Source organism: Heptranchias perlo, chromosome 29 (assembly GCF_035084215.1).
Source record: "Heptranchias perlo isolate sHepPer1 chromosome 29, sHepPer1.hap1, whole genome shotgun sequence".
Classification (NCBI taxonomy): Eukaryota; Metazoa; Chordata; class Chondrichthyes; order Hexanchiformes; family Hexanchidae; genus Heptranchias; species Heptranchias perlo.
In genome coordinates, this window is record NC_090353.1 from 34,156,863 (window position 1) to 34,170,346 (window position 13,484).

General features: G+C 47.0%; 1 protein-coding gene across 2 annotated transcripts in view; it reads right to left on the reverse strand.

The window, feature by feature from the left end:
• Positions 1-13,484, reverse strand: part of LOC137299606 (beta-1,4-galactosyltransferase 2-like) — a 54,341-nt gene that overhangs the window by 19,809 nt on the left and 21,048 nt on the right. For both annotated transcript variants that reach the window (XM_067968476.1, XM_067968475.1), the window contains exons 2-3: positions 12,652-12,744; positions 11,450-11,685 (exon numbers count right to left, since the gene is read on the reverse strand). In XM_067968476.1, the coding sequence (XP_067824577.1) occupies positions 11,450-11,685; positions 12,652-12,744 (329 nt within the window). The remainder of the gene's footprint in view (positions 1-11,449; positions 11,686-12,651; positions 12,745-13,484) is intronic.

Consider the following 13,484-nt stretch of genomic DNA (forward strand, 5'->3'; position numbering starts at 1 on the left):
GGCCACATCGGGGCAGACAGAAGTGGAATCGAGCGAGGATGGTCCTGCGGAGGTGGGGACCACAGAGGAGAAGCAGTAGAGGAGGATGGACTGGTCGACCCTGTCAAAACACCGCAGTAAGGTTGAGGGAGCTAAGTGAGGCACAACTCACCACAGTCACAAGGGACATCATTGCTAACTTCGGCCAGGGTAATCTGTATGCCGAGGGCAGGGCAGAAACCAGACTGACAGTAGTCAAATAGGGAATGGAGAGAGGGGTGGGAATGGAGGATAGCGATGGGGAAGTAGTCGGAGGCATCAAGGCAAAAGTAATGCGACATGCACCATACACCCATGATCCTCAAGACCCTAACTCGACTATATTGTAGGAGGGCCCCGCACTGATGCAGGCGTCTGAAGTTAAAACAATAGAGGCGCAGGGAGGCATAGTGATTCAGAAAGATAAATCTTTAAAAGTTGATCAAGCGGTTTTTAAAAAAAAAACTGGGATCCTACCTATTTATAAATAGCGGTATGGAGTACCAAAGCAAAGAGGTAATGCTAAACTATACAAATCACTGTTTAGGCTGCAGTGAGAGTGGACACAAGTGGTGAAATCAAAAAAAAAATCAAGAAAAGGTGACATCACAGAGGAGCGCTGAGGGTAAGTCAGTGTAAGTGTTTAGTTGAGTGTTTAGTGGTTATTGTGTAAAGTGGTTAGTGTTTCTAGCGGTTTGTCTGTTAGTGTTAATTAAAAAGCCTAGAAACTAAAGTTAAGAGCAGGAAATCAGCTTAAAGTAAATAAATAAGCAGAAAAACACCACACGGACTGCAGCGGTTCAAGAAGGCGGCTCACCACCACTTTCTCAGGGGCGATTAGGGATGGGCAATAAATGCCGGCCTCGCCAGCGACGCCCACATCCCATGAACGAATAAAAAAAATTAGTTTTAAAAAGAAACTAAAAATAAACCAAGTCAATTAATTACATAAAAACTTTGATTAATTAAATATATAAAACAAGGTTAGATGGAGATGGCAGTGCAGGTGTTGTGTCATGGCTGCAGCGTGTTGGAGTTGCAGACTAGCGAGATCTCGAGCAACCACATCTGCAACTCGAGGAACTTTGGCTCAGAGCTGCAGATATTGTGGTGCATCAGGGAGGGGGGAGGAATTATCTGGACACTTTGATCCCTTAGGTTAAGTAGTAGTTTTAATTTGGTCAGTGGTCAGGGACAGGAGGATGTGACTGCGAGTCAGGCAGGTGTGGGGATGCAGTGATGGAGGAGCCTCAGCCCTTGACCAATGGTACGAGGTACTTGCTACCTGCGTGGATGAGAACAAAGACTGCAGGGAGGATGGGCAATTTGACCACGACACCGCGGTACATGAGGCCATTCAAGTGGGGAGGGGTAGGGGATAGTATAGTCAGGGGGATAGACACTGTTCTTTGCAGCCGCAACCTGGCGTCCCAAAGGCTGTGTTGCCTGCCCGGTGCCAGGGTTAAAGACATCTCCTTGCGGCTGGAGAAGAATTTGGAGCATGAGGGGGAGGATCCAGATGTTGTCCACACGGGAACCAGCGACATATGTAGAACTAGGAATGAGGGAGTTTGAGGAGCTAGGGTCTAAATTAATAAGCAGATCCTCAAAAGGTAATAATCTCTGGATTACTACCTGATCCACGCGCAAATTAGAATAGGGTCAAACAGATCAGAGAGTTAAATGCGTGGCTCAAAGAGTGGTGTGGGAGACAGGGGTTTCAATTCATGGGGCACTGGCACCAGTACTGGGGAAAGAGGGAGCTGTTCCATTGGGAGGGGCTCCACTTAAACCGGGCTGGGACCAGTGTCCTGATGAATCGAATAAGTAGGGCGGTAGATAGGGCTTTAAACTAAAAAGGGCATCGGGGGAAGGTTTCAGGTAAGGGCAAATTTATAAATCTAACGAGATAAGTCAAGGCCGTCGAGCAGTGTAGCGATTTGGGTAAAGATAAGCAGAGTGTGTCAGGAAGGGACAGAGAGTTTAACGGTAATAGTGCATCAGTGAATAAGGTCCAATTAGAGAAAAATAGTAAAAAGTTAAAATTAAAGGCGCTTTATCTAAATACACAAAGCATTCGGAACAAGATAGACGAATTAATGGCACAAATAGAGATAAATGGGTTTGACCTAGTAGCCATTACTGAGACGTGGTTGCAAGGTGACCAAGGTTGGGAACTAAATATTCCAGGGTACTTGACTTTTTGAAAAGGTAGACAAAATGGAAAAGGTTGTGGGGGGGGTGGGGGTAGCCCTGATAATAAAGGATGAGAAAGGGTTGGAAGATCAGGAAGTAGAATCAGTTTGGGTAGAGATAAGAAATAACATGGGGCAGAAAACACTGGTGGGAGTAGTTTATAGGCCCTCCTAACAGTAGCTATACTGTTGCACAGAGTATTAATCAAGAAATAAGAGGAGCCTGTAACAAAGGTATTGCAATAATCTTGGGGACTTTAATCTTCATATAGACTGGGCAAATCCAATTGACAAACATAGTTTGGAGGACGAGTTCATAGAATGCGTTCGAGACAGTTTCCTAGAACAATACGTCGTGGAACCAACGAGGGACAGGCTATTTTATATCTTCTCTTGTGTAATGAGACAGGGTTAATTAGTAATTTCACAGTAAAGGATCCTCTGGGGAAGAGTGATCATAATATGATAGAATTTAACATTGAGTTCGAGAGTGACGTAATTAAGTCCGAAACTAGAGTCTTAAACTTAAAGCCAATTATATAGGTATGAGGGGTGAGTTGGCTAAGGTTGACTGGAAATTAGATTATAAGATATGATGATTTAGATAAGCAATGGCGAACATTTAAAGAAATATTTCATAATTCTCAATGGATATACATTCCATTGAGAAGTAAAAACTCCACAGGAAAAGTGATCCATCCGTGGCTAACTAAAGAAGTTAAGGATGGTATTAGATTGAAAGAGGCTTATAATGTTGCCAAGAAAAGTAGTAAGCCTTAGGATTGGGAGAGTTTTAGAAACCAGCAAAGGATGACCAAAAAATTGATAAAGAGGGAGAAAATAGAATATGAGAGTAAACTAGCAAAAAATATAAAAACGGAATGTAAAAGCTTCTACAAGTATGTAAAAAGGGAGAGGGTAGCGAAAGTAAATGTGGGTCCCTTAGAGGCTGAGACATGAGAAATTACAAATGGGGAAGGAAATGGCAGAGACGTTACACAAATATTTTGCATTGTCTTCACAGTAGAAGACACAAAAAAATACCAGAAATAGTGGGGAACCAAGGGTCTAATGAGAGTGAGGAACTTAAAGTAATTAATATTAGTAAACAAAAAGTACTGGAGAAATTAATGGGACTAAAAGCTGACAAATCCCCTCGACCTGATGGCCTACATCCTAGGGTTCTAAAAGAGGTGGCTGCAGAAATAGTGGATGCATTGGTTGTGATCTTCCAAAATTCCCTAGATTCTAGAACAGTCCCAATGGATTGGAAGGTAGCAAATGTAACATCGCTTTTCAAGAAAGGAGGGAGAGAGAAAACAGGGAACGACAGGCCAGTTAGCCTGACATCAGTTGTCGGGAAAATGCTGGAATCCATTATTAGGGACGTAGCAACAGGGCACTTAGAAAATCATAATATGATTAGGCAGAGTCAACATGGTTTTATGAAAGGGAAATCATATTTGACAAATCTATTAGAGTTTTTTGAGGATGTAACTAGCAGGGTAGATAAAGGGGAGCCAGTGGATGTAGTATATTTAGATTTTCAAAAGGCATTCCATAAGGTGCCACACAAAAGGTTGTTACGCAAGATAAGGGTTCATGGGGTTGGGGGTAATATATTAGCACGGATAGAGGATTGGTTAACGGACAGAAAACAAAGAGGAATAAATGGGTCATTTTCGGGTTGGCGGGTTGTAACTAGTGGGGTGCCACAAGGATCAGTGTTTGGGCCTCAGCTATTTACAATATATATCAATGACTTAAATAAGAGGACTGAGTGTAATGTATCCAAGTTTTCTGATGATACAAAGCTAGATGGGAAGGTAAGCTGTGAGGAGGACACAAAGAGTCTGTAAAGCAATATAGACAGGTTAACTCAGTGGGCAAGAAGGTGGCAGATGGAGTATAATGTGGGGAAATGTGAGGTTATTCACTTTGGTAGGAAGAATAGAAAAGCAGAATATTTTTTAAATGGTGAGAAATTATTAAATGTTGGTGTTCTCGTACACGGAACACAGAAAGTTAGTATGCAGGTACAGCAAGCAATAAGAAAGGCAAATGGTATGTTGGCCTTTGTTGCAAGGGGGTTGGAGTACAAGAGTAAGGAAGTCTTGCTGCAGTTTGTACAGGGCTTTGGTGAGACCACATCTGGAGTACTGTGTACAGTTTTGGTCTCCTTACCTAAGGAAGGATATATTTGCCTTAGAGGCGGTGCAACGAAGGTTCACTAGATTGATTCCTGGGATGAGAGGGTCGTCCTAGGAGGAGAGGTTGAGTAGAATGGGCCTATACTCTCTGGAGTTTAGAAGAACGAGAGGTGATCTCATTGAAACATAAAAGATTCTGAGGGGGCTTGACAGGGTAGATGCTGAGAGGCTGTTTCCCCTGGTTCGAGAGTCTAGAACTAGGGGGCACAGTCTCAGGATAAGGGTCAGCCATTTAAAGGGCTGTGGATGCTCAGTCGTTGAGTATATTCAAGGCTGAGATCGATAGATTTTTGGACTTTAAAGGAATCAAGTGAAATGGGGATCGGGCAGGAAAGTGGAGTTGAGGTCGAAGATCAGCCATTGAATGGCGGAGCAGCTCGAGGGGCCATATGGCCTACTCCTGAACAAGAGAGTTCTCCCCAGTGTCCTGACCAATATTTATCCCTCAACTACCACCTAAAACTTGGGATTGTGGGATAGGGCAGGAAAGTGGGGTTGAGGTAGAAGATCAGCCATGATCTTATCGAATGGCGGAGCGGGCTCGAGGGGCCGTATGGCCTGCTCCTGCTCCTGCTCCTATTTCTTATGTTCTTAATATTGTGTCCAGTTTTTTGGGCACTTTAATTTAGGAAGGATTTACCTTTTCTACAGCCTCTACTGTTTTTAATACCTGAATAAAATAACCTCTCAGATGCCCCCCTTTTAGGCCAAAGTTTCTCCAGTCTTTCCTCATAACTCAGACCCTTGACCTCGGGGATCAGTCTCTTGGCTCCTCTCTGCGCTGCCTCCAACACCTGAATATCTCTCTCTCGAGTCTTGGCGATCAGTATTCGAAGAGTGGTCTGAGCATTATACCCTCCTTGAAACCCTTCTACCCTCCCACAGTGAGCTTATCCAAAGAGTATCCGAGCCATTCAGCCCAGCAAGGTCCCAGATTTGATACCCAGGTTTACTGTCTCATGACAAAAGGGTTGTTAATCCTTCAACAATAACCTCCGCTTGATTCTAGCCCAAGTGGCTATTAAAGAACAAGCTTTAATAGATTGACGCACAACAGTATTATAGTTAGAATACAACTGTCAGATTACATTAAATGACAAGCAATCAATACAACCTGGTTTTCTCGCGAGCTCAAATTGATCAGCCAACGTCCCAGACTCTTCCATCACCATCCCTGGGTATGTCCTGTCCCACCAGCAGGACAGACCCACCAGAGGTGGCGGTACAGTGATATACAGTCAGGAGGGAGTGGCCCTGGGAGTCCTCAACATTGACTCTGGACCCCATGCAATCTCATGGCATCAGGTCAAACACGGGCAAGGAAACCTCCTGCTGATTACCACTTACCGTCCTCCCTCAGCTGATGAATCAGTCCTCCTCCATGTTGAGCACCACTTGGAGGCCCAAAATGTACTCTGGGTGGGGGACTTCAATGTCCATCACCAAGAGTGGCTCGGTAGCACCACTACTGACCGTGCTGGCCGAGTCCTGAAGGACATAGCTGCCAGACTGGGCCTGCGGCAGGTGGTGAGCGAACCAACACGAGGGAAAAACTTACTTGACCTCGTCCTCACCAATCTATCCGTCGCAAATGCATCTGTCCATGATAGTATTGGTAGGAGTGACCACCGCACAGTCCTCGTGGAGATGAAGTCCCGTCTTCGCACTGAGGACACCATCCAACGTGTTGTGTGGCACTACCACCGTGCTAAATGGGATAGATTCAGAACAGATCTAGCAGCTCAAAACTGGGCATCCATGAGGCACTGTGGGCCATCAGCAGCAGCAGAATTGTATTCCAGCACAATCTGTAACCTCATGGCCTGGCATATTCCTCACTCTACCATTACTAACAAGCCAGGGGATCAACCCTGGTTCAATGAGGAGTGTAGAAGAGCATGCCAGGAGCAGCACCAGGCGTACCTAAAAATGAGGTGCCAACCTGGTGAAGCTACAACTCAGGACTACATGCATGCTAAACAGCGGAAGCAACATGCTATAGACAGAGCTAAGCGATTCCACAACCAACGGATCAGATCAAAGCTCTGCAGTCCTGCCACATCCAGTCGTGAATGGTGGTGGACAATTAAACAACTAACGGGAGGAGGAGGCTCTGCAAACATCCCCATCCTCAATGATGGCGGAGTCTAGCACGTGAGTGCAAAAGACAAGGCTGAAGCGTTTGCAACCATCTTCAGCCAGAAGTGCCGTGTGGATGATCCATCTCGGCCTCCTCCCGATATCCCCACCATCACAGAAGCCAGTCTTCAGCCAATTCGATTCACTCCACGTGATATCAAGAAACGGCTGAGTGCACTGGATACAGCAAAGGCTATGGGCCCCGACAACATCCCAGCGGCAGTGCTGAAGACTTGTGCTCCAGAACTAGCTGCGCCTCTAGCCAAGCTGTTCCAGTACAGCTACAACACTGGCATCTACCCGACAATGTGGAAAATTGCCCAGTCTATTCTCAATCATCAGCAAAGTGATGGAAGGTGTCGTCGACAGTGCTATCAAGTGGCACTTACTCACCAATGCTCAGTTTGGGTTCCGCCAGGACCACTCGGCTCCAGACCTCATTACAGCCTTGGTCCAAACATGGACAAAAGAGCTGAATTCCAGAGGTGAGGTGAGAGTGACTGCCCTTGACATCAAGGCAGCATTTGACCGAGTGTGGCACCAAGGAGCCCTAGTAAAATTGAAGTCAATGGGAATCAGGGGGAAAACTCTCCAGTGGCTGGAGTCATACCTAGCACAAAGGAAGATGGTAGTGGTTGTTGGAGGTCAATCATCTCAGCCCCAGGACATTGCTGCAGGAGTTCCTCAGGGCACTGTCCTAGGCCCAACCATCTTCAGCTGCTTCATCAATGACCTTCCCTCCATCATAAGGTCAGAAATGGGGACGTTCGCCGATGATTGCACAGTGTTCAGTTCCATTCGCAACCCCTCAAATAATGAAGCAGTCCGAGCCCGCATGCAGCAAGACCTGGACAACATCCTGGCTTGGGCTCATAAGTGGCAAGTAACATTCGCGCCAGATAAGTGCCAGGCAATGACCATCTCCAACAAGAGAGAGTCTAACCACCTCCCCTTGACATTCAACGGCATTACCATCGCTGAATCCCCCACCATCAACATCCTGGGGGTCACCATTGACCAGAAACTTAACTGAACCAGCCATATAAATATTGTGGCTATGAGAGCAGGTCAGAGGCTGGGTATTCTGCGGCGAGTGACTCACCTCCTGACTCCCCAAAGCCTTTCCACCATCCACAAGGCACAAGTCAGGAGCGTGATGGAATACTCTCCACTTGCTTGGATGAGTGCAGCTCCAACAACACTCAACAAGCTTGACACCATCCAAGGTAAAGCAGCCCGCTTGATTGGCACCCCATCCACCACCCTAAACATTCACTCCCTTCACCACCGGCGCACTGTGGCTGCAGTGTGTACCATCCACAGGATGCACTGCAGCAACTCGCCAAGGCTTCTTCGACAGCACCTCCCAAACCCGCGACCTCTACCACCTACAAGGACAAGAGCAGCAGGCACATGGGAACACCACCACCTGCACGTTCCCCTCCAAGTCACACACCATCCCGACTTGGAAATATATCGCCGTTCCTTCATCGTTGCTGGGTCAAAATCCTGGAACTCCCTTCCTAACAGCACTGTGGGAGAACAGTCACCACACGGACTGCAGTGGTTCAAGAAGGCGGCTCACCACCACCTTCTCAAGGGCAATTAGGGATGGGCAAAAAATGCCGGCCTCGCCAGCGATGCCCACATCCCATGAACGAATAAAAAAAAATCCGACCTCTGTGGGCTGCCTGGGACAGTGGACTTCTGACTGTGCTTTCGAGGGCTCTCACACTTTAGGAAGGATGTCAAGGAGCATGCCCTATCTTTATACTATTCGGCTCCGTTGTTCTGCACGTAAGCATCTCTGGTCTGATCTCCTAGTCGTAACTCATCCCAACGTGCTGACGTCGCATTTGGAACTCAAGATAAGCTGTTTTACATAATGTATCTAATGACCTCAAACTTCATTTCTGTTTATAAGCGGTTATGTTCCTCTGAGGAATGCGTAGGTCATTCTTATCATAGAAGGCACAGCACACGAGGCCATGTGGCCCATCGTGCCTGTGCCAGCTCTTTGAAAGATCTCTCCAATTAGTCCAATTCCCCTGCTCTTTCCCCATAGCCCTGCAAATTTTTTCCCTTCAAGTATTTATGCAATTCCCTTTTGAAAGTTACTATTGAATCTGCTTCCACCATCCTTTCAGGCAGTGCATTCCAGATCATTACAACTCGCTGTGTAAAAAAATGTTTCCTCATGTCGCCTCTGGCTCCTTTGCCGATCACCTTAAATCTGTGTCCTCTGATTACCAACCCTTCTGCCATTGGAATCAGTTTCTCCTTATCTACTCTGTCAAAACCCTTCATGATTTTGAACACCTCTATTAAATCTCCCCTTAACCTTCTCTGCTCTAAGGAGAACAGCCCCAGCTTCTCCAGTCTCTCCATATAACTGAAGTCCCTTATCCCTGGCACCATTCTAGTAAATCTCTTCTGCACCCTCTCTAAGGCCTTGACATCCTTCCTAAAGTGCGGTGCCCAGAAATGAACACAATATTCCAACTGAGGCCTAACCAGTGTTTTATAAAGGTTTAGCATAACTTCCTTGCTTTTGTACTCTATGCTTCTATTAATAAAGCCCAGGATCCCATATGCTTTTTTAATACAGCTTTCTCAACTTGCCCTGCCACTTTCAAAGATTTTAGTGTACATATAGCCCCAGGGCACTCTGTTCCTGCACGCTCTTTAAAATTGTATCCTTTGTTGATATTGCCTCGCCTCATTCTTCCTATCAAAATATATCACTTCACACTTTTCTGTGTTTGTGGAATGGTTACAGCACAGAAGGAGGCCATTCAGCCCGTCGAGTCCATGCCGGCTCTGCAAGACCAATCCAGGTAGTCCCAACTCCCCCGCCCTTTCCCCCTAGTCCTGCAAATTTTTTCACTTCATGTACTTATTCAGTTCTCTTTTGAAAGCCATAATTGAATCTGCCTCCACCACCCCTTCGGGCAGTGCATTCCAGATCATAACCACTCGTTGTGTAAGAAAGTTTATCCTCATGTCGCCTTTGGTTCTTCTGCCAATCACCTTAAGTCCAAGTCCTCTGGTTCTTGACCCTTCTGCCATTGGAATCAGTTTCTCCTTATCTACTCTGTCAAAACCCTTCATGATTTTGAGCACCTCTATCAAATCTCCTCTCAACCTTCTCTGCTCTAAGGAGAACAACCCCAGCTTCTCCAGTCTATCCACGTGACTGAAGTCCCTCATCCCTGGAACCATTCTAGTAAATTTCTTCTGCGCCCTCTCTAAGGCCTTCACATCTTTTCTAAAGTTTGGTGTCCAGAATTGGACACAATACTCTAGTTGTGGCCGAACCAGTGTTTTATAAAGGTTCATCATAACTTCCTTGCTTTTGTATTCTATGCCTCTATTTATAAAGCCCAGGATCCTGTATGCTTTTTCTTCATGTTATGCGTGTTAAATTTCATCTGCCACGTGTCTGCCCATTTCACCAGACTGTCTATGTCCTCCGGAAGTCTGTTACTATCCTCCACATTGTTTACTATATTTCTGAGTTTACTTGTCATCTGCAAACTTTGAAATTATACCTTCTACACCCATCTGAGTACAGCCCCCCTATTTGGCCTTGCACAGCCTCACCAATGTCTGTTCCTTAGCAACCACATCTCTTATCTAGATATGGGCCATCTCTAGACCTGTTCTATGGTTCTGCAATTTCAGCATTCCCTGTCTTTTACAAACCGTCTTTGTTTACACACCGAGACACGACTCCCCACACCGAGACACACGACTCCCCCTCCCTCCATCCTCCCCCACCGCGCACTGAGACACGACTCCCCCTCCATCTCCACACACACACACTGAGACACGACTCCCCCTCCCCACACACACTGAGATATGACATCCCCCTCCCTCTCCCCACCCATCCCCAACATCCTACCTCTTGCCAAGATGCTTGGGAGCTCTATGTGAGATGGGATCCTTCACTATTCCTAGTTTTAAACCATATTCTTGCACCCCGCCCATGCCGAGTTAACTGACCCCACTGAAAATGGCCTCAGCTTCCCAGAATTAGAGTGGGGAAATTCGGTCCCATCCCTGATCGCTCACCAGCGACTCCTGGAAACGCAAGTGTGTGGATGCAGCGCGAGGACAGGATCAAAGCTCCACTGTGATGCTTCACATGATGGAATAGCCAGCTGACATTCACCACGAAGGCTCACAGTTGAGTGACGCCCATTTGGGTGAGGCACATATGGAGCTGGGCTCGAGCGGCAAGTCAATATTTTCGGCAGAGACAGGTACAAAAAGCAATCAAAAAGGCTCATGGAATGTTGGCCTGTATCTCAAGAGGGCTGGAATACAAAGGGGAGGAAGTTATGCTTCAGTTGTACAGAGCCTTGGTCAGACCCCATCTGAAACACTGCGTTCAGTGTCTGGGCACTGCACCTCAGGGAAGGATTTGATGGGGTAAATACGGAGAAACTATTTCCTCTGGTGGGGGAATCAAGAACAAGGGGGCATAATCTCAAAGTTAGAGCTAGGCCATTCAGGAGCAAATTCAGGAAGCACTTTTTCCACATGAAGGGTGGTAGAAATTTGGAACTCCCTCCTCTTCCCCCCCCACCCCCAAAAGGCTGGGGATGCTGGGGGATAATTGGAGCTTTCAAGACTTGAGATCAATAAATTTTTGTTGGGCAAGGGCATCGAGGGATATGAATCATAGGCGGCTAAATGGAGTTGAGGTGCAGATCAGCCATGATCTAATTGAATGGCGGAACAAGCCCGAGGGGCTGAATGGCCTCCTCCTGTTCCCAATGTTCCGAGAGAAGGGGAAGAGAGGATATCATCAAGGAAAATAAATCCTCGTTCTGATGCAAACGTGGTTAATATTTAAAGAGCAGTGTCCCAAGTCACTCCTACCTGTTCAATAATGTAAATCCCATAATCGCCCTGTTGCCGGCGGAGGATTGGGTGAAGGTAATAGAGCCAGTGCCTCAGGTGGTGATCTCGATTGCGGAACGGGATGATGACGGCAATGCGTTGCCAGGGGACGCAGTCGCTTGGCTTGTGGTGGCCTCCAAACTCCACGTAGGGATTTAATTTAGCAATCTCCTCCAGCGTCTGTTCCTCTTCAAACACGATCTTCAGGGGGCCCACTGTTAACGGGGAAACCAGAGAGCTCTGTTAATTCGATCTGTTCCAACCAATTGAAGGGGCAGTGGAAGAACCGCACTGGCACAGTGCCTCATCACATCTCTCAGAAATGCCTCATGCAGTGAATTCCTTTGCCTGCGTCAACGGTCGCTACAGTTCAAAATGGCTGCAGCCACTCTCTGCTAACAACGTCCCACAGACTGCAACGAGGTGAATGAGCAGTTAATCTGTTTTTGTTGGTGTTGGCTAAAGAGAAATAAAGAACGAACTTGCGCCTTATATGGCATCATTCACGACCTCATGAGGTCCTAAAGCACATCGCAGCCAATGAAGTGCTGTTGAAGTGTAGTCACCGTTGTAACGGAGGAAACGTTACAGCCAATTTGCGCACAGCAAGATCCCACAAACAGCGATGAAGTAAATGACCCTACCTAGTTTGAATGGCTCATTCCACTCAAGAATTTAACGATTGGGGCAACTTCTTGTATTGAATTTAACTGTATATCATCAAGCTAGCTGTTGGAGCCAGCCCTTGGCTCAGTGGTAGCATTCTCACCCAAGGCAGAAGATACATGGTTTGAAACCTGCTCCGGACAGTCCCAGCGAGTGGAGACTGGAGCTCCGGCTCTGAATTCTGGGTAGACATCCAGGGGGATACTCGCGTCCGGTGGGTGTGGGTGGCCCCTTCTCTCATCGTATGGATTGTGGGAGCCCATTAAACCTTCCCGCCATGTAGGAATAACCCCCCCACCCTATCGGTCGGTACAAAGATGGTTACAGCCACGGAAGGAGTGTCCACGTCACGGCCTGTCGGACCGTTAATCAGCCTGCGAATCCTTCCACTACTTCACACTGTTCTCCAAGGGAGGAGTGTGAAGATATGAAGACAACAACTTTCTTTTTCTAAATCCTCTGCGCTATCACTAATGGCCAGGCCTCGGCTACGTCAATTTCGTCTGCTCGCTTACCGAGTTCCGGTGGATTACTGGGACACTTCTCCAAGTTGTAAGCTTCTGAAGATTTGTTGTCTGCCGTGCTGTTGCTTGGAGTCACAGGACCATCTGTTGAGAGAGAGAATTAAAAATAAGTTGAAACGTCGAGGGAGCAGAAAGTTTGTCGAGGGCCATGGTGACCGTTGTAGTAAATGCCCAGGGCTGTATCGACACGACCACCACTCCCCCCGACCCCTGTCAGAGGACTGGCACGAGGGAAGGTTGGGGGGGGAGGAAACTTTCAGCCTTGAAAGGTGGTGAACGAGAGAGGCCCCTTATATACATCATAAGACACCAAGAACAACAAAAAAAAACAAGGAATTCTGAGCACTAGTTCCAGTAAGGGAGGGAGCCGCGGCACACTGACAGCATTCCCAGCTCGGAGTTAGATTATAGGTTCGAGGCCCACACCAGACAGCCCCCACCGCGAGCGGAGTCAAGAGTTCTGGTCTTTGAAAACCGGGTTGATGTCCAACAGGGTCGTCTGGTCATGGAGTGGGATTTCCCCCGATTGTACCTAGCTGGCCCCCTCTGATCAGGCTAATGACATGTCCACATAAAAAGGAGCCTTACGTAGAATTTACAGCATAGAAACAGGCCATTTAGCCCAACTGATTATGCTCCACACGAGCCTCCTCCCGCCCCTCTTCATCTCACCACATCAACATATCCTTCTATTCCTTTCTCCCTCATGTGTTTATCCAGCTTCCCCTTAAATGCATCTACGCTGTTTGCCTCAACTACTTCTTGTGGCAGCGAGTTTCATATTCTCACCACTCTCTGGATAAAGTTGTTTCTCCCGAATTCCC